General features: G+C 38.6%; 1 protein-coding gene across 8 annotated transcripts in view; it reads right to left on the bottom strand.

Moving 5' to 3' along the window:
* Nucleotides 1–24,220, bottom strand: part of PARN (poly(A)-specific ribonuclease) — a 188,574-nt gene that overhangs the window by 144,733 nt on the left and 19,621 nt on the right. For 7 of the 8 annotated variants that reach the window (XR_008992103.1, XR_008992104.1, XM_057486946.1 and 4 more), the window contains 6 exons: nucleotides 20,155–20,232; nucleotides 8,289–8,332; nucleotides 7,126–7,168; nucleotides 6,370–6,445; nucleotides 4,211–4,321; nucleotides 3,828–3,897 (listed from right to left, as the gene is read on the bottom strand). Coding sequence is in view for 6 of the 8 variants with exons in the window: in XM_057486946.1 (XP_057342929.1) it covers nucleotides 3,828–3,897; nucleotides 4,211–4,321; nucleotides 6,370–6,445; nucleotides 7,126–7,168; nucleotides 8,289–8,332; nucleotides 20,155–20,232 (422 nt within the window). In the remaining 2 variants the exon portion in view is untranslated. The remainder of the gene's footprint in view (nucleotides 1–3,827; nucleotides 3,898–4,210; nucleotides 4,322–6,369; nucleotides 6,446–7,125; nucleotides 7,169–8,288; nucleotides 8,333–20,154; nucleotides 20,233–24,220) is intronic. The other variant, XM_036917873.2, reaches the window with a different exon arrangement.

The following is a 24,220-nucleotide window of genomic DNA, read 5'->3' as shown; positions in this document are numbered from 1 at the left end:
CACATGATTGTTTTCCATGGAGGAAAAGGGAGAAAACACTGGCGTGCTTTACTTCAGGCACTGTAGTGATTCCTACCCTCTCTATGCTTAACACTGTTACATATACACCTATACGATCTTCCATAAATTGCTGTATTCATTTGAATAACAAAACTTTTAAAAAATGCTCCACGTCAAAGCAATCTTGCTTCCATTATATACTAGTCTGACACACTTCATTATCATCATCTGATTTTTTTTCCTGAACACCAAAAGGTGGGTACAAGCAAAAGTGGACGTTTCACATTTGCTGTTTTATAACCACATGACAATACATTTTCTTCACATGAAACTAAAAACATAAAACACATTTTGCGACCACAGCTATTTTTTTGAATCTCCTAGAATATTAAATGCTCTTATATTTCAAAAAAGGAAAATAATACATTGTAGGCACCTACTAAGTTGTAGGAACTATCAAAGGTCTTTCCCATCTCATCCCATCATTATAATTTCCATGGAAGGCAAATAGTTGTACCTCCGTCTTACAGAGAAGTAAAGTTTGTCCAAGAGCACATTGCTACTGTTTATGGCTTGCCTCATCTGCAGCTTAGAAAGAACATCTGGCTGCATCATCCCAGGAAGACCTAGATTTCTGGAGCAGTCCTGCTCAGATTCAGAACAGTGTGTTAGGAACAAGACGGCCATTGCCATCCTATACAGTAAACCGCAAGCAATTCTTCCTTTTTAATTCCCTTACTTACAGAGACAAGGCGAAATAAGAGACTTGTGCCTTTCCTTCCTCCTCCTAAGAACTGACGTAAATAGAAAATAACCTTTCCAAAAAACCTTCATAAAAGGTTATCTACAAGATGGTCCATGGTATCTTTCAGTAACAGAGGAGTGTTAATAAAACTTAAGACAAAGTCTGATTTTTTTGCTTTCTGTGGTGCAATAAAAAGTAAAAGCAGATTATTTTTAGCTCTTTCCAACCGAAAAGGATTTAACCAAAGGATCTTCTGTAAGTCTGGTTTTCCATGCATTGATTAAAACTGACCAAGGTTATAGAAGAAGGTAAATCATTTCCTGACCAGAGAGCCTACAACACAAGCATAGAGCACATTCCAAACAGCCTTTCATTAGCGGTGGTCTGATCCTGATTTCCAACACTCATCTCTCTTAAGAACTTCATTCTGATCCCAAAAAAGCAAAGAGAAATATGGGAGGTCCCTGGGCCATGAAGAGACAAAATGGCACCATGCAAAATCTCATGGGACACTTTTCCAGACAAATGTGACCCAGACAGCACCTTCTATTACATTCAGTCTTTGCATACTTTTCAAATCCCTGCTGTCTCAGGATTTTCTCAATAGTTGACTCAATAAAGCTTCCCAAGAGGGCATAACTAATGCAGCCAAATGCTAATTTAGAATAATGTAGAAATAGGTGGAGTTTACTTCCCCTCAAGGTTTACTTTTCAAACACAAATCTGGTGAGAGCAGAACAAAATATTATTTGCATTTGGAGACAGTTTGATGTCCAACCAAATTTAAGTTAAGACTATGCATATTTTGGTAAGCTTACATTGAACAAAGTCTGGCGCCAAACAAGTAACGCTCAGAAAAACTGACAGATTTTGCTAAAATCAACGAAATGAAATAATGTTAATCACAACTGTTGTATGTTTTTCTACAAGGTAATCTTGAAAGAAGACAAAATCAAAACTTAATGTCATAAATCAAACCTGTATGTAGATATCAAAGAAGCAACTGCCTTTCCCACTTTCTAAATGGGTTAACAATGGATGACTGCATTTCATAATGTGTATAAATATCAAATCATATTGGATACCTGAAACTAATACAATATTGTATGCCAATTATTCATTTTTAAAACAAGCACAAAAACAATGGATGACTATGCTTGACCAAACTATTCCAATACAGAATAAAAATAGATCTTATTTTGCATTTCAAACCCTGCTGGAATTTTTTTTCCTTCAGAGGTGAAGAAAATATTCTCCCTTTACAGATAGGAAAAAATAGAGCAAAAAATCAAATTAGGCAAGAATTTTCAGTGCAAGATCATAGGAGGATTCTTGAATCCCCAACTATTTTTGGTATGCATCTAGGTTTCAGAAAAACATAAAACTTGAATGGACACATCCCAACTTAAAATGAAGCTATGTGTTTACTGTCCAGTTCTTCTGAGTAACAGTCTTGTGCATTACTAGCAATATTAAATTAATGATTACTTAACTATAAATACTGATCTAGAAATACATGAAACTTAGTTAAGTTTTTTAATCAAAGCTTATTCTGACTGCTCTCCATGATAGTCACACAGATTACTAAGGAACTAATGCAGCCTGTTTCTAACCCAGTTTAGATCCATCACCTGGTTTCATAAGTAGAGAAGCAGGATCATTGTTTTAAATATTTAAAAATAAACACCTCCCAGTTAGAAAATATCATTGAACAATGAACTTAACATCATGAACTTAGTAAAAATGCAAGGAATTGCCATGATCTAAACAATATTTAGCATCACCTGCACATTACACGGTCTAGGACATAAGCTGTCAAAAGATAAAAAACACTCCCAAAATAAGAGTTGAGAGCTAAAAAAAAAAAAAAATCCTGTTTTGCCTATAAGGAACCAGATAGACAGCAAGGACTCATTGGTTAGCTGAACTAATTTTCCATACAGAAAAACTCAACTTAATTTTCAATACACACTGCATTGTCACCCAATCCTCTTTGGAAGACATTTTGAAAGTCAAACACATTTACCTCTGAACATACATAAAAAAGGAAAAAGATTAAAAAAATGAGCCACAGTATGATAAAATTCACTAACTCAGACTACACAAATTCCAAACCTGTTGGAATCCAGATGTTTGAAATTAACATCTGTCTCTGCAGCCTGTCACACCTAAGTAGAAGCACTGTGATACCAGTACTTATACAGACATCCAAAGGAGACAGTGTTCTTATTTACCGAGCAAAGCCCTGATAGGATTGTAAAGTACTGCATATAGTGTAAGGAAATGATCTAACAAAATGAGAGATAGTTATTTCTCCCAGGGGTTGGTGTTCGATGTGGGCTGCCTTGTTCTGTCTGGCTCACCCAGAATCTCCTAGAACCAACTCTTTTAAGAGAGCTGGAGGTAAAGAGGAAGGTTCAAGGCTGTGGCAAAGGGCCACACCGTGGTCTGCTGGAAGATCACATCCATAACTTTAGTCTCAACCGTGCCAAGAAAGCACAAAGTACACTTGCAGTAATCATCTGGAGAGTCTTTGAAAGACTTCTCCTTAAATCACACTGACTTTTTCTAACATGAAGGAACATGAGCAAGCTTTTACTTCACTGGATCCATTAAGATGAGAGCTCAGGATGCAGTGACAATCAAAGCTTCTCCATAGATTATATTAAAAGCCATTTGTGTAAGCAACATCTTGGAGTATTTTTTAAGCCAACAATAATACAAGCATAAATAATAATATCACATGTAAAGTCTATTAGGGTAAGGTAGGTAAAGTATGTACAAACATGGGTTTCCCTTGCAGGTAATTTAAATGCCAAAGTCACCAGTTCTTTGTTTTGGAAGAGATGTACTGCCTTTGGCAATGTCTTCTTAGCTTTCTTTCTTTTTGGCCAACATATTTAATAAATTATTTCCCAGAAGTCAATTCCTGTTTTTAAAAAAAACATCTGAATTGCTAGGGATGAGAAATATTTTACCTAAAAATGCACTACCTCCCCACCCTAGTCATCCCTAAGTGACATCCCAGATATTGGGCTCCCCCACAGAGCAAGAACTTGGGCACTGGGACCTGATTACTTACTTGTTAAAAAAAGGTTCAATGAGTTTTGATCTGGCAGAGACGTGAATTTTCGGAGGACTAAGAAAAGAACCTAGTAAAGAAAAGAAGCAGAGTATTATATACACTCAAGTAGACAAAGCATGATGGTTCAGGCAAAAATGTACTTAAATCAATAGCATGGTTCAGAAGGGAAGCAGGACTCATAAGGGCCAAATCTCACACACAGGTAAGCGTCAACCATTCCTCCTTGTGTACTCTCCATTCTCTACCCCAATCTCCTCCAACTATGACCTCAAAATCCTCCCTCCCCCTCTACCTGGGGGAGTGGATCCCAGGGAAATGGCAGAGAGGCAAGATCCACTCTAGACCAGTGTGCATTTGGCAGAAGTGTGTTGAGTGAGTACCTAAGTAGCTTGCCATGGAGATGAAACACAGTCCCGTGATATAAGCATCATAGCCTGCCTCGTGGAGCTGTTCAGAAGCAGTATCGTAACTTGGAAAACCTTCTGCACTTTCTAAAGAGAAAAAAGAAAACAGTTTTCCCAAGGACATCACAAATCATGAAGACTGGCAAGCCTACTGGCCTACCAAATCCAAAGCATCAATATATGTGGCACTAATAATAGAAACAAGCAGAAAAAAAGCTATTTCTCAACCCTCTCCATACAAGACCTTACCATAGGAGGTAACAGAATCACTGAAAAATGAAGGCTTTGGTGTAGACTAGAGAAATGCCTCAGTTTTATTATCCTCAGTTTTATTATCAAAGACTTAGTTACAGGCCTCTTCATGGCACACCTGGTAGGTGCTATTTACAATCATGCATAACTCGCCCTATGGCAATTCTACTTCCGATAGCTTTCTAAGGTCACGAAAAGGAGCCTCCTCCTTTATAGGTAATGGTAACACAGAGACACAACAGGTATTTCAGGGTAATGTTTAAGAGCATGGACACTGGAGTCCCACTGAATTTCAATCTTTGCTCCACCACTTATTTACTATGTGATCTTAGGCAAGTTGCTTTACCTCTGGGCCTCCATTTTGGTAGAATGGAGAAGATAATCAACCTCCCTCATTAGCTTTTGTGAGGATCAAATGAACTAACGTAAGAAAGCTCTTACACAGTGGCGCCTGGCACACAGGAATCCCTCAGTAACTATTATCTATCAATACCCTAGGAAACCCTCCCCGAAAGCAAAAGATTTCAATAATATTGGCAGCTCAACACAATACTGTCCTCTTATGTTTCCAAGCTCAAAGATCTAAAGATGGAAGCATAGCTAACTCCAAAAATAGATCAGAACTTGCTATAATCCTGCCCTTGGAACATGGGGCCACTTCACAGGAGAGACCATTTTATAACATAATTGTTTTGTCACCTTGATATTCACAGATGCTGAGAGGATAATGTCTAAGAAGAGTGACCTGCTTTAGAGTAAATTCTCTATCAGATACCACAACTTTACATGGAAATAACAGGATAAAACTGTAATTCATAAGTAATTATTTCCTAGAACCATTCTGGAAATGAGTATCAAAAGGTTACAACAGAATCAAAAGCATTAATGGAAATTAACAATGAAAAGCTGTAACTGTTTCTATGTCAACACAATGCTCTTTAAGCATGAATTCTTTAGCCTCTGCACATATTAAATATTAAGACTATAAACTTAAAAAAAAAGTAAGTCCTTTAACATGATAGCTAAGTAATATCCTCTACTCTATTACATGCAGAAACATGTATCTCCAAAATCAATTACTTCCATTATACTGTTATAGAAAAGGTCTAGGTCCCCCACACCCCTTTTAATTTCCTTTTTTTTGGACTATTACCCAGAAGGGTTAGCAAATAACTGTAATCTTGGCTACTTTCATAACTTCTGTTGTCAATTTCTAAACCAGTCTTATTAGCAATGTCTTTAGAAGTTTGCAGGCTATAGCTAGTGGATGCTAAGTAAAGTATCAGCGGTACAATTCAGTCAACAGGAACCAAGGAGGTAACAACTGACAAGTTCTACACAGGCAGAGGCCTTGACCAGACACCACAACATCTGCATCCTTGACAAACATTCCTCCTACTCCTGGTTTTTCTCACTGCTGCTGTTTCACTCCTATGTCACCTCTGAAGGAGATGAGAATGGAGACTCTCTTTCCTCATGGATAAACCCAGTTCTTGGGCTTTTCTGAGACAAAAAACCCTATTTTCATTCTACCCCTGGCAATTAATCACCAACTCTTTGTTTCTGCTTACAATACACCATAGAAAAGAAGAACACATCAAGTTTGAAAGAATTCCACGCACTAGGATATAAAAGCCCTGAAGGTTTAATTGCTAAACCTCTCAACGAACTGGCTCCCAACAACATTAACAAGAACACAGATGTAGGATCAGAAGACCATCTTTATTCAGAAAACAGTAATTCAACCCAGGGCATGAGCAGGTTAAGTGAGTCAAATTGGTCAATGTGCAGTATCACTTCTAGAGCAGTTTCTCCTTTTTTCTATAGTATACATTAATATATCCCCAAGACTGGGAGTTTTCAGGACCATTTGATATTCTTACCAACTTTAGGAGGGTTGAAAGGTGTCTCTTTTAAACGCTTTTCCAATTCTGCAAGGGATGTGTTGTTAATGATATCCTGCAAAACAGTAAGCAGAAAATCGTAAGCCCTTGTCATCTCTGTACAGTATATATTAAAGAAATTCACTGTATGTCAGAACCAAAAAAAAAAAAAAAAAGGCGGGGTGGGGGGCAGCATCCAGCATCCAGTACTGCCCCCTTGTGTTCTTTACAGAAATATAGGAGTCACCGTTTACTCAACATAAAAGATAAATTAGTTTAATTTTCACCATATGGGAAGTTTAGCCCTACGAAAGGTTTTTAAGGATGTGTTAAATGTCTAGACCTCTGGCCAGAAAGCTACACTGTCCTGGCGTTCATTTCGCTCAGTTATATAAAGTCACTTCACAAAGTAGCAAATGATTATACTTTTACCTGAATTTTCTTAATTAGAAAATATATGCAAAATATATTACAGAAAATAAAGAAATGAAGAAGTGTATGCATGTGTAACCTATTCAAAAATGTTACATATTTTAATATAAAAACATGCGTTCAAAAATAAAAGAGAAAATAATTCTACCACCCAAAGACAACTGCTATTCCCATTTTGACACATTTATTTCTAGTTTTTCCAACTTGTTTTTTTAATATATATTTGAAAATGACAATAAAATGGACTAGAATTATGTTCTTCAAATGCAATTCAGAAAATTTCAAAATATAGCTTAGCAGTGATAGTTCAAATTTTTTAAATACCTTAAAAGGCTGTGTGCTGGCCATCAATTTAGTATCCAAGAGTCTAAAAACAAAAGAATTTTTAATAAGATAATTAGATAAACAAAATGTGTATCAATGTTTGAAACATATTTTACTCAAATGAACAGCCCTACTGTTCTGTAGGCCGACAGGGGAGTTAGCCATTTTCACCTAGCACTTGCATCTCTGCTCTGTTAGACTGGGAACTCAGTCCCCTCACGTGGGACCCTTCGAGAGGCTGCAGAGGGTCTGCACTCCACCACACTCAGAGCACACGTTCTAGATACGCTGGGACCCTGAAAGGGTGTGGGCTCCACTGACCTCAAGGATGAGGCAGATATCCTTGTATGTTTTCACATTGTTCAAATACTGCTGCAGGCCTGACATTCCCAAGCTGTTAACCATCTACTGCCACTACCCAGATTTGTACAATATACATTCTTGGAGGGTCAGAATCTGCATCTGATAGTTTCATGCTGTTATTTCTTACTATTCTGTTTCAGAGACTGGAAGAAAAAAAGAGACACTAATAAGAAAACCTTTCTTCCTTTCACATAAATGTGAGCCCTATAGATCACAGGGCAGAAATGGCCTGGCTGGAAAAGCATCTGCTCTTGCACTGTGCCTATCCCTCTTCAAACAGACCCTCACTCTGCACGCTCCACACAGCTGACATGTGATCAGACATGTGACACGTGACAGAACTTACACACAGCATCAAATGTAGCAAACAATAACAGGTAAAGGCACCAACTTCAAGGTAAGGAAAAAGTTCTCTGACCAGACTGTGCGTGACTGACTACAGAACCCTTTCAAATGGACACTCTGCTGGGACAAGGTGCATCCAGATAGACGACAGACAAGAGCGAACTCAAGAACATGTCTCCAGTTCTTCAGACCACAGGACATGGGGTGACGAAAAAGGAGTTGCTGTCCATTTTCACTCTTAGTTCAAATTCTCATTTTTTAATGGATTAATAAAACTAGTCATCAATTATAAAAGCAAACCATCACAAAGCTGAAGCTATTAAATAATTTCCCAGTTTATAGCAACTGGATTATAATCATGATTGAATGGTTTTAATACATCACTATTTGGCTATTTGTATTACATACAGTATAATGACTTTTAAATGAAAGACAAATTCTCAGAGAAAGCTTACCTGGGGAAAACACATGTTGTCATCTCCTTAAACTCATTTAAGTCCTAAAAGACAAGAGAATGACTTGTTACAGTTCTACGGAAACACTCACAGTATTAAAAACATGCATAGGAAGAATAAAGCAGGGGGAATTATGCTCCCTGACTTCAAGCTCTACTACAAAGCCACAGTAATCAAGACAATTTGGTACTGGCACAAGAACAGACCCATAGACCAGTGGAACAGACTAGAGAGTCCAGATATAAATCCAAGCATACATGGTCAATTAATACACGATAAAGGAGCCATGGATATACAATGGGGAAATGACAGCCTCTTCAATGGCTGGTGTTGGCTAAACTGGACAGCAACATGTAAGAGAATGAAACTGGATCACTGTCTAACCCCATACACAAAAGTAAACTCGAAATGGATCAAAGACCTGAATGTAAGTCATGAAACCATAAAACTCTTAGAAAAAAACATAGGCAAAAATCTCTTGGACATAAACATGAGCAACTTCTTCATGAACATATCTCCCCAGGCAAGGGAAACAAAAGCAAAAATGAACAAGTGGGACTATATCAAGCTGAAAAGCTTCTGTACAGCAAAAGATACCATCAGTAGAACAAAAAGACATCCTATGGTATGGGAGAATATATTCATAAATGACGGATCCGATAAAGGGTTGACATCCAAAATATATAAAGAGCTCACACACCTCAACAAACAAAAAGCAAATGATCCAATTAAGAAATGGGCAGAGGAGCTGAAAAGACACTTGTCAAGAAATTCAGATGGCCAACAGACACATGAAAAGATGCTCCACATGGCTAATCATCAGGGAAATGCAAATTAAAACCACAATGAGATATCACCTCACACCACTTAGGATGGCCAACATCCAAAAGACAAACAACAACAAATGATGGCAAGGTTGTGGAGAAATAGGAACTCTCCTTCACTACTGGTGGGAATGTAAACTAGTTCAACCATTGTGGAAAGCTGTATGGAGGTTCCTCAAAAAAATCAAAACAGAAATACCATTTGACCCAGGAATCCCACTTCTAGGAATTTACCCTAAGAATACAGCAGCCCAGATTGAAAAAGACATATGCACCCCTATGTTTATTGCAGCACTATTTACAATAGCCAAGAAATGGAAGCAACCTAAGTGTCCATCAGTCGATGAATGGATAAAGAAGATGTGGTACATATACACAATGGAATATTATCCAGCCATAAGAAGAAAACAAATCCTACCATTTGCAACAACATGGATGGGGCTAGAGGGAATTATGCTCAGTGAAATAAGCCAGGCGGAGAAAGACAACTATCAAATGATTTCACTCATCTGTGGAGTATAACAACAAAGAAAAAACTGAAGGAACAAAACAGCAGCAGACCCACAGAACCCAAGAATGGACTAACAGTTACCAAAGGGAAAGGGACTGGGGAGGATGGGTGGGAAGGGAGAGATAAGGGGGAAAACAGGGCATTACAATTAGTACACATAATGTAGGGGGTGGGGACATGGGGAAGGCAGTATATACAGAGAAGACAAGGAATGATTCTATAGCATTTTACTACGCTGATGTACAGTGACTGTAATGGCGTATGTGGGGGGAACTTGATAATGGGGGAGTCTACTAACCATAATGTTGTTCAAGTAACTGTACATTAATGATATCAAAATAAAATAATAATTTAAAAAAACACATGCATAAATTATTTCAAGTTCCATAGCTGTCATCTCAAACAAACAGTGATACTTCACGAAGGCCTTCAAGCTATTTTGCCAGACCTACTTCTAGTTAATAATTACTTTTCAAAAATCCTCATAATTTCCTTACTGATTAGGAATCACATGACCTGATAAAAAACCTTTGCATTATCAAAATAGACAAATTTAAGCATTTTATGGCTGAAAGAGAAGGAAAAGGTTTCTATTAATGTAGAAAACTGAGTAATAATAGCTCTATTACATAAATTCATCATGAGACTAGTAGAGATATTTAAATAAAATGGTTCATCCAAGAAATGGACATACTATAAACTAGGTTTTACTTTTACTGAGCACACCATTGAAACGTTAAGTTAAAATGGCCACTAAAGCAGACTTGACAATACACACAATTCCTGCTTTACCTACTCAGAAAATTGCTGAAGTGGCACGAATAGCAAGTGCCTAAATCAGATAATTCATTTCCCAAGTTTATTTTGATCAGAAAGTCTAAAGCTGAAATAAAATTGCTCTAATTCTGCATTAGATTTACATACATAATTGCCATGCTGGACTGAGTAGTTGTACTCCTGACCGTTTGTAACTACACTTCACTTCAACATTATTCATGCTTCAGAGGAAACAGCCATTTTCAATTAGCTTTTCAAGCCTGTAAATACAGACTATATTTAGCTAGTCTGAAATAGGTGCTTCAATGGCTATCGTAAAATTAATGGACACTACATGAATAAGTGGATTCAATGCTAAGTTAAGCACAAATGCAATAATGACTGTCTGTAATCTCTCAATACCATCACAAAGCCACACAGGCAAGAAAAAAATTACAATTATGGCTATTTCCAGGGCTAGCATGTAGCAGAGTTCTAGAACAATGCCTCTTAAAGGTCATGCTGATGTACCAAAGATTCTTAAAAAGAGACACCTCCATAAAAGGTAGCACCAAAATACAGATTCTTCAGTGTATTTTTAAAAGCAAAATTTGGTAATGGTCCATGTAAAAATTCTATCATATTTTATTTATTTATTTATTCATTCATTTGTTCATTCATTCATTCATTCATTCATTTATATTTTGATATCATTCATCTACAATTACATGAGTAACATTATGGTTACTAGACTCCCCCCATCACCAAGTCCCCACAACATACCTGATTACAATCTCTGTCCATCAGTGTAGTAAGATGCTAATGCTATAGAATCACTACTTGTCTTCTCTGTGTTGCACAGCCCTCCCTGTGACGCCCCCTCATCATACATGCTAATCATAATGCCCCCTTTCTTCCCCCCACCCCCCTTATCCCTCCCTTCCCACCCATCCTCCCCAGTCCCTTTCTCTTTGGTAACTGTTAGCTCATTCTTGGGTTCTGTGTGTCTGTTGTTCCTTTTTTTTTTTTTTTTGGTATCATTAATCTACAATTACATTACAAACATTATGTTTACTAGACTCCCCCCATCACTAAGTTCCCCCCACGTACGCATTGCAGTCACTATCCATCAGCGTAATAAGATGCTGTAGAATCACTACTTGTCTTCTCTTTGTTGCACAGCCCTCCTTGTGCCCCCACCCTTGCACATTATACATGCCAATGGTAATGACCCCTTTCTTTTTTCCCCCTACTTATCCCTCCCTTCCCACCCATCTGCCCGAGTCCCTTTCCCTTTGGTAACTGTGAATCCATTCATGGGTTCTGTGAGTCTGCTGCTGTTTTGTTCCTTCAGTTTTTTCTTTGTTCTTATACCCCACAGATGAGTGAAATCATTTGATACTTGTCTTTCTCCGCCTGGCTTATTTCACTGAGCATAATAGCCTCTAGCTCCATCCATTTTGTTGCAAATGGTAGGATTTGTTTTCTTCTTATGGCTGGATAATATTCCATTGTGTATATGTACCACATCTTCTTTATCCATTCATCTACTGAGGGAAACTTAGGTTGCTTCCATTTCCTGGCTATTGTAAATACTGCTGCGATAAACATAGGGGTGCATATGTCTTTTTCAAACTGGGCTGCTGCATTCTTAGTGTAAATTCCTAAGAGTGGAATTCCTTGGTCAAATGTTATTTCTATTTTAAGTTTTTTGAGGAACCTCCATACGGCTTTCCACAATGGTTGAACTAGTTTACATTCCCACCAGAAGTGTATGAGGGTTCCCCTTTCTCTACAACCTCGCCAACATTTGTTGTTGTTTGTCTTTTGGATGGTGGCAATCCTAAGTGGTGTGAGGTGATATCTCATTGTGGTTTTAATTTGCATTTCCCTGATGACTGGTGATGTGGACCATCTTTTCATGTGTCTGTTGGCTACCTGAATCTCTTCTTTGGAGAAGTGTCTGTTCAGCTCCTCTCCCCATTTTTTAATTAGATTATTTGCTTTTTGTTTGTTGAGGTATATGAGCTCTTTATATATTTTGGATGTCAACCCTTTATCAGATCTGTCATTTATGAATATACCCTCCCATACTGTAGGATGCCTTTTTGTTCTGTTGATGGTGTCCTTTGCTGTACAGAAGCTTTTCAGCTTGATATAGTCCCACTTGTTTATTTTTGTTTTTGTTTCCCTTGCCCAAGGAGATACGTACATGAAGAAGTTGCTCATGTTTATGTCCAAGAGATTTTTGCCTATGTTTTTTTCTAAGAGTTTTATGGTTTCATGACTTACATTCAGGTCTTTGATCCATTTCGAATTTACTTTTGTGTATGGGGTTAGACAATGATCCAGTTTCATGCTATTACATGTAGCTGTACAGTTTTGCCAACACCAGCTGTTGAAGAGGCTGTCATTTCCCCATAGTGTATCCATGGCTCCTTTATCATATATTAATTGACTATATATGGTTGGTTAATATCTGGACTTTCTATCCTATTCCACTGGTCTGTGGGTCTGTTCTTGTGCCTGTACCAAATTGTCTTGATTACTGTGGCTTTGTAGTAGAGTTTCAAGTTGGCAAGTGAGATGCCCACTGCTTTATTCTTCCTTCTCAGGATTGCTTTGGCTATTAGCGGTCTTTGGTGGTTCCATATGAATTTTAAAACTATTTGTTTCAGTTAGTTGAAGAATGCTGTTGGTATTTTGATAGGCATTGCATTGAATCTGAAGATTGCTATAGGCAGGATGGCCATTTAGACAATATTAATTCTTCCTAGCCAAGACCATGGGATGAGTTTCCATTTGTTAGTGTCCTCTTTACTTTGTCTTAAGAGTGTCTTATAGTGTTCAGGGTATAGGTCTTTCACTTCCTTGGTTAGGTTTATTCCTAGGTATTTTATTCTTTTTGATGCAATTGTTAATGGAATTGTTTTCCTGATTTCTCTTTCTGCTGGTTCATCATTAGTGTATAGGAAAGCAACAGATTTCTGTGTATTAACTTTGTATCCTGCAATTTTGCTGAATTCTGATATTAGTTCTAGTAGTTTTAGAGTGGAGTCTTTAGGGTTTTTTATGTACAATTATCATATCATCTGCAAAAAGTGACAGTTTCCTTCTTCTTTACCAGTCTGGATGCCTTGTATTTCTTTGTTTTGTCTGATTGCTGTGGCTAGGACCTCCAGTACTATGTTGAATAACATCTTGTTCCCAATCTTAGAGGAAAGGCTTTCAGCTTCTCACTGTTAAGCATGATGTTGGCTGTAGGTTTGTCATATATGGCCTTTATTATGTTGAGGTACTTGTCCTCTATACCCATTTTGTTGAGAGTTTTTATCATGAATGGATGTTAAATTTTTGTCAAATGCTTTTTCAGCATCTATGGAGATGATCATGCGGTTTTTGTCCTTCTTTTTGTTGATGTGGTGGGTGATGTTAATGGATTTTCGAATGTTGTACCATCCTTGCATCCCTGGGATGAATCCCACTTGATCACGGTGTATGATCCTCTTGATGTATTTTTGAATTCGGTTTGCTAATATTTTGTTGAGTATTTTTTGCATCTATGTTCGCCAGGGATATTGGTCTGTAATTTTCTTTTTTGGTGGGGTCTTTGCCTGGTTTTGGTATTAGATTGATGCTGGCATCATACAATGAGTTTAGAAATATTCCCTCCTCTTCTATTTTTTGGAAAACTTTAAGAAGAATGGGTATTATGTCTTCTCTATATGTCTGATATAATCCAGCAGTATATCCATCTGGCCAGGGGGTTTTGTTCTTGGGTAGTTTTTTGATTACTGATTCAATTTCATTGCTGGTAATTGGTGTTAAGATTTTCTCTGTTTCTTCCTTGGTCAGTCTTGGAAGGTTGTATTTTTCTAGGAAGTTGTCCATTTGTTCTAGGTTTTCCAGCATGTTAGCATATAGATTCTCATAGTATTCTCTAATGATTCTTTGTATTTCTGTGGGGTCTGTTGTGACTTTTCCTTTCTCATTTCTGATTCTGTTTACGTGTGTAGATTCTCTTTTTCTCTGAATAAGTCTGGCTGGGGGATTATCTATTTTGTTTATTTTCTCAAAGAACCAGCTCTGGTTTCATTGATTTTTTTTTCTATTGTTTTATTTTTCTCAATTTTATTTCTTTCTTTTCTGATTTTTATTATGTCCCTCCTGCTGCTGACTTTGGGCCTCATTTGTTCTTCTTTTTCAATCTCAGTAATTGTGACTTTAGTATGTTCATTTGGGATTGTTCTTCCTTCTTTAAATAGGCCTGGATTGCTATATACTTTCCTCTTAGAACTGCTTTTGCTGCGTCCCACTGAAGTTGGGGCTTTGTGCTGTCATTGTCATTTGTGTCCATGTATTGCTTGATCTCTGTTTTAATTTGGTCATTGATTCATTGATTATTTAGAAGCATGTTGTTAAGCCTCCATGTGTTTGTGAGCCTTTTTGTTTTCTTTGTACAATTTATTTCTAGTTTTTTACCTTTGTGGTCTGAGAAGTTGGTTGGTAGACTTTCAATCTTTTTGAATTTACTGAGGCTCATTTTGTGGCCTAGTATGTGGTCTATTCTGGAAAATGTTCCATGTGCACTTGAGAAGAATGTGTATCCTGCTGCTTTTTGCTATAGAGTTCTATAGATGTCTATTAGGTCCATCTGTTTTAGTGTGTTGTTCAGTGCCTCTGTGTCCTTACTTATTTTCTGTCTGGTGGATCTGTCCTTTGAAGTGCGTGCTGTGTTGAAGGCTCCTAGAACGAATGCATTGCACTTTATTTCCTCATTTAATTCTGTTAGTACTTCTTTCACATATGCTGGTGCTTCTGTATTGGGTGCATATATATTTATAATGGTTATATCCTCTTGTTGGACTTACCCCTTTATCATTATGTAATATCCTTCTTTATCTCTTGTTACTTTCTTTGTTTTGAAGTCTATTTTGTCTGATACAAGTACTGCAACAGCTACTTTTTTCTCCCTATTGTTTGCATGAAATATCTTTTTCCATCCCTTGACTTTTAGTCTGTGCATGTCTTTGGGTTTGAGGTGAGTCTCTTGTAAGCAGCATATAGATGGGTGTTGCTTTTTTATCCATTCTATTACTCTGTGTCTTTTGATTGGTGCACTCTGTCCATTTACATTTAGGGTGATTATTGAAAGATATGTACTTACTGCCATTGCAGACTTTAGATTCGTGGTTACCAAAGGTTCAAGGGTAGCTTCTTTACTATCTAATCGTCTAGCTTAATTCACTTATTAAGCTATTATAAACCCAGTCTGATGATTCTTTATTTTTCTCCCTTCTTATTCCTCCTTCTCCATTCTTTATATGGTAGGTATTTTTATCTGTACTCTTTTGTGTTTCCTTTGACTGCTTTTGTGCATAGTTGATTTTATTTTTTGCCTTTAGTTATTATTTGGTTGGTCTACTTTCTTCGCTGTGATTTTATTTTCTCTGATGACATCTATTTAGCTTTAGGAGTGCTTCCATCTTAGAGCACTCCTAAGGCTCTAGAGGCAAATTCCCTCAACTTTTGCTTGTCTGGGAATTGTTTAAACCCTCCTTCATATTTAAATGATAATCATGCTGGATACAGTATCCTCGGTTCAAGGCCCTTCTGTTTCATTGCATTAAATATATCATGCCATTCTCTTCTGGCCTGTAAGGTTTCTGTTGAGAAGTCTGATGATAGCCTGACGGGTTTTCCTTTGTACGTGACCTCTTTTCTCTCTCTGGCTGCCTTTAATACTCTGTCTTTGTCTTCGATCTTTGCCATTTTAATTATTATATGTCTTGGTGTTGTCCTCCTTGGGTCCCCTGTGTTGGGAGATCTGTGTGCTTCCATGGTCTGAGAGACTATTTCCTTCCCCATTTTGGGGAAGTTTTCAGCAATTATTTCTTCAAAGACACTTTCTATCCCTTTCTCTAATTTTTTCTGGTACCCCTATAATGCAAATATTGTTCCATTTGGATTGGTCACACAGTTCTCTTAATATTCTTTCATTCCTGGATATCCTTTTATCTCTCTCTGCCTCAGCTTGCCTGTATTTCTATTCTCTGATTTCTATTGCATTAATGACCTCTTGCACCTCATCCAGTCTGCTCTTAAGTCCTTCCAGAGATTGTTTTATTTCTGTATTCTCTCTCCCAACTAGATCCTTTAGCTCTTCCATATTTCTCTGCAGGTCCATCATCATGGTTATGACCTTTATTTTGAATTCTTTTTCAGGAAGATTGGTTAAATCTCTCTCTAGGGCCTGTCTCAGGGGTTGTCTGGGTGATTCTGGACTGGACCAAATTCTTCTGCCTTTTCATGGCGATAGAGGGAGTCATAGGCAGGTAGCACCATGTGTTAGCTGGGAGAACAAAGTTCTTTCCTGCTTGCTGGTCGCCCTGCCCTTCTCCACTGTCTGTGCCAGTTATCCGCACTCTGGGAGCAGCCCTCGGGGCAGCCCAGAGCCCTGCGGGGAGAGGCAGTCGTGCCAGGTGTGAGAACAGTGCCCCTTCACGCCCTGCCCGGCCAGCTGTGCGCTGGCAGCAGTCCCGGGTCTGGCCTTGGGGGCTGTGCACTGGGAGGAGGCTCTGAGTGGCTGCTGTGGGTGTGGCCACTCCCAGGCTGCTCTTCCAGGGCCATGCAGGATGGGGAATGAACGTCAGGCTGCTTATCGCCATGAGGGGCTTCAGGGCTGCATTGCCTCCCAGAGAGCTGGGGTAGAGTTCCCTGGGATTCCCAGCTGCTGAGCTGAGTGTGCTGGGATGATTCTGTCCAGCTGTGAGGCCCCTGTCCCTTTAAGACTTTCAAAAAGCACTCGCTTTTCTTTTGTTCCAGGGGCACTGGCTGCGGGGACCTGCTTGCAGATTTTACTTTTCTATTTCCCTGACATCCTGCACACCATGCAATGTGTGTCTGCGCTCCCGGTGCAGATGACTAGGGCTGGGTATTTAGCAGTCCTGGGCTCCCACTCCCTACCCGCTCCGACTCCTCTCCTCCCACTGGGGAGCTGAGGTTGGGGGAGCGCTCGGGCCTTGCCGGGCCGCAGCTTGTATCTTACCCCCTTCGTGAGAAGCTGCAATATCACAGATGTAGATGTAGCCTGGCTGTTGTACTGTATCCTCTGGTCTCTCTGTTAGGCGTAGTTTTATTTGTTGTATTTTCAAAAATATATATATGGTTTTGGGAGGAGATTTCCGCTGCCCTATTCATGCCGCCATCTTCCAGCCTACCAATTCTATCATTTTAAATATGTTTTCTCACCTATTTTCGTCACTTTTTCCAAAGGTAGATGGAAGAAAACATTTTATCCGACAATGACAGAACACAAAGAAGTAACTTATTCAGGTCACGTCAGTAATAAAGCAAGGGATGAAACCACTTATCCTAACCCACCTCCTATTCTGCAACAAATCACATGCTCTTTCTACTAAAATCTGATTCAAAACCAGAATTATCCAAGGTACCATTTATTAAGTGCTTGCAGAAGAAGCGCTATGCTAGGCATTAAGACAAAGATAATAAAAAGGTCACACTCCTTATCCAAGGAGTTAATCACCCAGCAGAAGAAGCAGGTAGGCTGTAGAAACAAAATATATGCACCCTAAGAGGTACACAATTCGGTGGGAGTTGAAAGAAAGGAAAGATCACCTCTTGGGCAAAGCAGAAGCAGGGAAAACCTCATGGAAGAGGCATGAGCTGCACCTTGGTGCAATAGGTAAAGTTGTACAACAGACATTGAGAAAAGCTAGAGCAAATCAAGCTGGAGAATTACACATCAACACCACAGTCATGCAAAAATACGAAGCACTTCCCAGGCAACACACAAGCCAGTCTAGCTGGAAATAAAGAGAGTAACAAGCAGGCGGACTACAGAAGGTTGGATCAGATCACAGAAAGCTTAATATGCCAAGCTAAAAAGAATCAACTCTATAGAAAACAAAGAATGTGGGATTAGTTCAGAATTTTGAGCAGGCTCAGTGATGTGAACAGAGCCACACATCAGAAGGTTATAAAGCTGGCACAGTCAGAAGATACTCAGTTGTTAAATCAATATTTAATGTCTCCAATATGCCAAGCTCTGGTGTGTTTCTCTTTCCTTACTGATAACTTCCCTGCTTTAAAGGTCAGAAAGTCATGAGAGGAGCTGTTACTTTGGTCTATCTGGCCAACAGAAGTGGCTGATCTGAAGCATTAGCTCTTCAGATTTATATAATGCGAACTTCACACCTACCACGTTTGTTTTGAGACTCACAACTTTGAAGCCTTTGAGTCCCAGAGGGTGACACGATTGTCTTGAAAAGTAGCAATGACCATAAGGTTGCAGAAATAGGACAAGGAGAGCAACAGATCCACTGTATTCCTGCCTGGGCTGTGCTGAACTTTTCCAAAGGGAACTCATCAAGATACTGACTGAACCACGTCCTATAAGAAATGTGAAGTATCTGAGGTTTTGCAGATGTACAAATGAGACTGAGCTCTAACATAGGTGTCTTCCAATCCAGAAGCAAGGGAAGATTAATCTGAAGGCAGTTTAAAGCAGTGGTTGGCCAACTATGGCCTGCCAGCCCAATTCTAGTCCACCACTTATTTTTTTTTAATAAAATGTTATTGGCACAAAGACACACCACTTGTTTACACATTCTATGTCAGTTTTCTGGCTACAATAGCAGTGTGGAGGGTTGTGACAGAGACTGTTCAGCCTGGAAAGCCCAACATATTTTAGGATCTGGCCCTTTGTAGAAAAACTTTGCCAATCCTTTGTTTAAAGAATGGGCTGGAGGTTAAAGTGAAACAGGGAATCCTGCCTGAAATAAGGCTACTTGCAATCAAAATGGGAAGAACACACATTTGAAAGACAGCATGGAGACAAAACTGCCAGGATTTTCTAACTAATCAGATCTGGGGGACAGCAGAAGAGCCAAACCAATGTTAACAACAATACTGGTGACTGGTTATCATACATAATATAGGAACCAGGAGAAAGAACTGGTTTGGGAACTATGAGAAGGAAAGGTGGTGTAAACTAACATATCCTGACTGAGACATGTACATTTTAAACACCTGCTGGTCTGAAGACTATCCAGGTGGAGATGTGTGGAGTCTAGCATGGACTGCATACCCAGATCTTAGGAGACATCACAGCTGGAGATAAAAATGTCGGTGTCTTCAGACGAAGTTATGAAAGTGGGTAAGATCTTTAAAGGACAGAGAAAAAAGAAAGGAGAGTGGAGGACAAAGTGACGGGGAAGAGAGATGAGGCCATGTACAGAGTGAGGGAGCAGAAGAGGAAGAGAAAGAAAAGCTCTTTTCCTGGGGAGCTGAAGAATCTCATGCTTTGATGCACTGAGATGACTTGGCTCCCAGAGTGAAAAGGTCAGCAGAGACTCTTGGAGAAGCAGCCTAGCAAGAAATAATCAAGAATCTTGTAGGACCTGATCTAGATCAGTTGACCTAAAGCACCACTCACTTCCAATGGCCCTGTTATGTCTAATGTTACCAGTACCAAATGAGAAGTCGGCCCCTCAGCCCCTGTGGCCAAGGAACCCCTGCCCAGCACTAGTTGTGCAAACCCCTGACGTCAGGATGAAGAAAATGTTTAACCTTGCTCTGCCAATGGCAGACAACTGATGACCCCTAAAATGGCTTGTATGTACATCTCTGCAAAAATGTACAACCACACACATGAGATTGTGTCTCTGGGAACAAGGGAATAGTCCCCAAGTAGACAACACTTCCTCAGTATAAAGAATCATGAATTTTTGACACAGGCTGACAAGTCACTTACCGTAGGCAGAGGGCAGTAGAACTGATGGACTGTGTGCATGACATCCAAAAGCATGTTGTGTCCAATGACGAGTTTTCCCTAAAGAAAGTCAAGGTTAGGAAAAAGACTTCTTGGTACAAAATTAGATGGGGGACTTGAGAATGAAATGTATGGTTCAGATCCCATGAGGATTTTGTATTAAGCTTACTTTTGGACATTAAAAAAAAACTTATAACACACACAAATAAATACATAAATTCAATATTGGGGTGTTAAATCTGAATGCAAAGTAAAAGCTCCAAATGATTTTGCTTTCATGGATTTTTTAATATTTTATTCGTCTTGCCACCCTTGAGAATCAGAAGTAGTAAGTTTTTATTGACGGGCTCAAAAAGTTAACTGAAAATGCTAAGTACCCTGAACTGTCAAATAATTTGTGAACAAACTGTTTTAGGACTGTATTCTTGAAAACAACTCATTTATTTTTAAGAGGTACATTTATAATGACACTAAAAGGTAAAAATAGCTCAATTCTAATTTTACTAAACAGAATAAATTTTCATTTCCTTCATCATCTATGTCAAAATTCATCGAGCATGTTCTTAAATACCATTTCCAATGAAACACACTGCTTTTCAACCAATAGACATACAATATATGTGTGATAAATTTTTCCACTTTGATAAAAACTAAGCTATCAAAAGGCAACATGAACTTAAGATTTAGCCAGCCAGGTGACATCATTTTTAATATAAAGCAACTGGTCATCAGAGTGGAGCTTTTCACTATGTCTCGGTGACCTTCAGAGTAATACTCCTTGACTTAGGGCTAAACATAATTCTCTGAAATAAATAATTCTATGTAAAATCTCCCAAATCCAACAGACAAGCTGTCCTTTTGGCTTAGTGTTTGTGGCCATTCTTGAATGCCTAGGTAATGCTAAAATACTATGTACTGATTGAAACCACAGAAAAGAAGTGGAGGGAACCCAAAATGGAATACCAATGCTAGAAGATGAACCTAACTGAATCATAAATGAACCCCATAACCGCACTGCAGAAGGCAGGGAAGAAAAGGAGCAACTATGCAAACACATCCTGACTAGATGCTCTAGGGCTAAAGACAAAAGATCTGCATGTGACACATACAGTCTTGGCAACAAGAGTGCTTCTCACAGGGGAGGAGTAGTGAGTCTGAAGCCTCTTTATGTGTAGAACAGATTTAAACACAGACAATGCAGAAACCAAGAACTGGATTTCCCACTGCTGGAGGAAAAAGTTGCAAATAAGTAAGGAGGGTAGGCTAAAAATAAACCCTGTGGTACTGGACTGAAGGTGTATCAATATAAAGGTACGTTTTTTTATATACATGACAGACACAGAAATATAGATATGTGTACATGTGGTTATACACACATATGATTCTTAGCTCTGTCCAGTGAGGGGGTCCAGAAGCACTAAGTAACACCACAGCAGTAACCTAGTGCTGATCTCAGTGTCTAAACACCATTCTCCAATAAAAGGAACCAGGGCTCTGTGGAGAAGTTACTGATTCTAGAGCTAAGGCAGGGCGAATACAAGATGTGCCTGGAATACTTTCTGATGCCAGAAATGTTAAGGAGGCACTCAAAAATGGATGGGGCCTTGTCAAGGGATGCAGGAGCCAATCTGAAGAAGTTCCGATGGCCAATGGTGGAACAAAATAAACAATAAAAATACTAGATTATAATCTGTAGAATAAAATTAATTTCCCTGACTCCATACACATAAATGTTTTTAAAATGGATAAATAAACAGTAAAGAAGGGACAGCTCTTCCTTGTAGAAGAATTCTAAGAACACAGAAAGGAAGAGGGGACTACAAACTCTAAACTGGACACCACAGTAATGACAGCTGCAGGCCAGCTCCACTGGTAGATGCCCTATCAGTGGGCAAATTCTGATGCAAAGAATAGAAGTTTAGTAGTCTCAATGTAGCTCACTTACTCTTCAACAGTTGGTGTTGGCAAAACTGGACAGCTACATGTAAAAGAATGAAACTGAAAAGCTAACCTTTTCAAACGATAAGGCTTCTCTCTCACTTACCAACTTAACATTTCCCTGTATGGCCCCGGAAGATGACTGGTTAGCCAGAGACGGGTAAGATTCCTCAAGGGAGGAACAACCTAAGACAGGCACAGTCGCAGGGGGCCATCTGGTGAGAAAATGGGGAGCAGCAGAGGTGAGGCTTAGAACCTCCCCCCTCATGTTCTGAGAGAAATCTTCTGCATACATGGATGTTTATTGCCCTCGTCTAGCGCGGATTAACACATAGTCTACAGGCACACACCTGATCATCTACATTTGCTCTCTTACAACACTAAACTCTGTTTTCTACCTTTATCTCGTATCTACCTACCACTTCAGCATTTTATTAAAAATAATAATAATAGAGAAATGTGGTATCCACATATAAATCAGGTTTAAAAATCAAATGAATATTCATATTTGAACTGTGTATAGTTCATAATGCATTAACAAAACCGAAAGCTTCTATGATGACTGCCCTTGCACTGTTCACCATGTAACTTATTCACTATATAAGAATTTGTACTCCATGTAAGAATTTGTTCGTTATGCATCAGAAGATTGGAGACTGACGAAAATTGGGCTTGGGGTGGATTAATGATTGTGCATTGAGTATTGACCCCCCTATACAGAGATTTGTTGTGGTTAACAACTATTTGATCAATAAATATGAGAGATGCCCTCACAATATATATATATATATATATATATATATATATATATAAACACACTTCCAATTGTAAAATAAATAAGTAACCGGGATGTAATGTATAGCATAAGGAATATAGTCAAAATATTGTAACAACTTGGTATGGTGATACCTGGTACCTAGAAATATCATGTATATAAATGTTGAGTCGCTGTGTTGTACACCTGAAACTAATGTAATGCAATGCTGTTGTCAACTACCCTTCAATAAAAAATAAAAATAAAAATAAAAAAAAAAAGAATTCCAATATTGTAGAAATAAAAAAAAAAAAAAAAAAGAATGAAACTGGATCATTGCCTAACCCCATACACAAAAGTAAATTCGAAATGGATCAAAGACCTGAATGTAAGCCATGAAACCATAAAACTCTTAGAAAAAAACGTAGGCAAAAATCTCTTGGACATAAACATGAGCGACTTCTTCATGAAAATATCTCCCCGGGCAAGAGAAACAAAAGCAAAAATGAACAAGTGGGACTATATCAAGCTGAAAAGCTTCTGTACAGCAAAGGGCACCATCATTAGAACAAAAAGGTATCCTACAGTGTGGGAGAATATATTCATAAATGACAGATCCGATAAAGGGTTGACATCCAAAATATATAAAGAGCTCACATATCTCCACAAACAAAAAGCAAATAATCCAATTAAAAAATGGGCAAAGGAGCTGAACAGACACTTCTGCAAAGAAGAAATTCAGATAGCCAACAGACACATGAAAAGATGCTCCACATTGCTAGTCATCAGAGAAATGCAATTTAAAAAGACAATGAGATATCACCTCACACCACTTAGGATGGCCAACATCCAAAAGACAAACAACAACAAATGTTGGCGAGGTTGTGGAGAAAGAGAAACCCTCATACACAGCTGGTGGGAATGTAAAATAGTTCAATCATTGTGGAAAGCAATATGGAGGTTCCTCAAAAAGCTCAAAACAGAAATACCATTTGACCCAGGAATCCCACTTCTAGGAATTTACTCTAAGAATACAGCAGCCCAGTTTGAAAAAGACAGATGCACCCCTATGTTTACCGCAGCACTATTTACAATAGCCAAGAAATGGAAGCAACCTAAGTGTTCATCAGTAGATGAATGGATTAAGATGTGGTACATATACACAATGGAATATTATTCAGCCATAAGAAGAAAACAAATCCTACCGTTTGCAACAACATGGATGGGGCTAGAGGGAATTATGCTCAGTGAAATAAGCCAGGCGGAGAAAGACAAGTACCAAATGATTTCACTCATATGTGGAGTATAAGAACAAAGAAAAACTGAAGTAACAAAACAGCAGCAGAATAACAGAAC

The sequence above is a fragment of the Manis pentadactyla genome, chromosome 10, assembly GCF_030020395.1.
Source record: "Manis pentadactyla isolate mManPen7 chromosome 10, mManPen7.hap1, whole genome shotgun sequence".
NCBI classification, from domain to species: Eukaryota; Metazoa; Chordata; class Mammalia; order Pholidota; family Manidae; genus Manis; species Manis pentadactyla.
The sequence above is the reverse complement of the archived record's forward strand: the minus strand, read 5'-3'. Positions and strand labels throughout refer to the sequence as shown.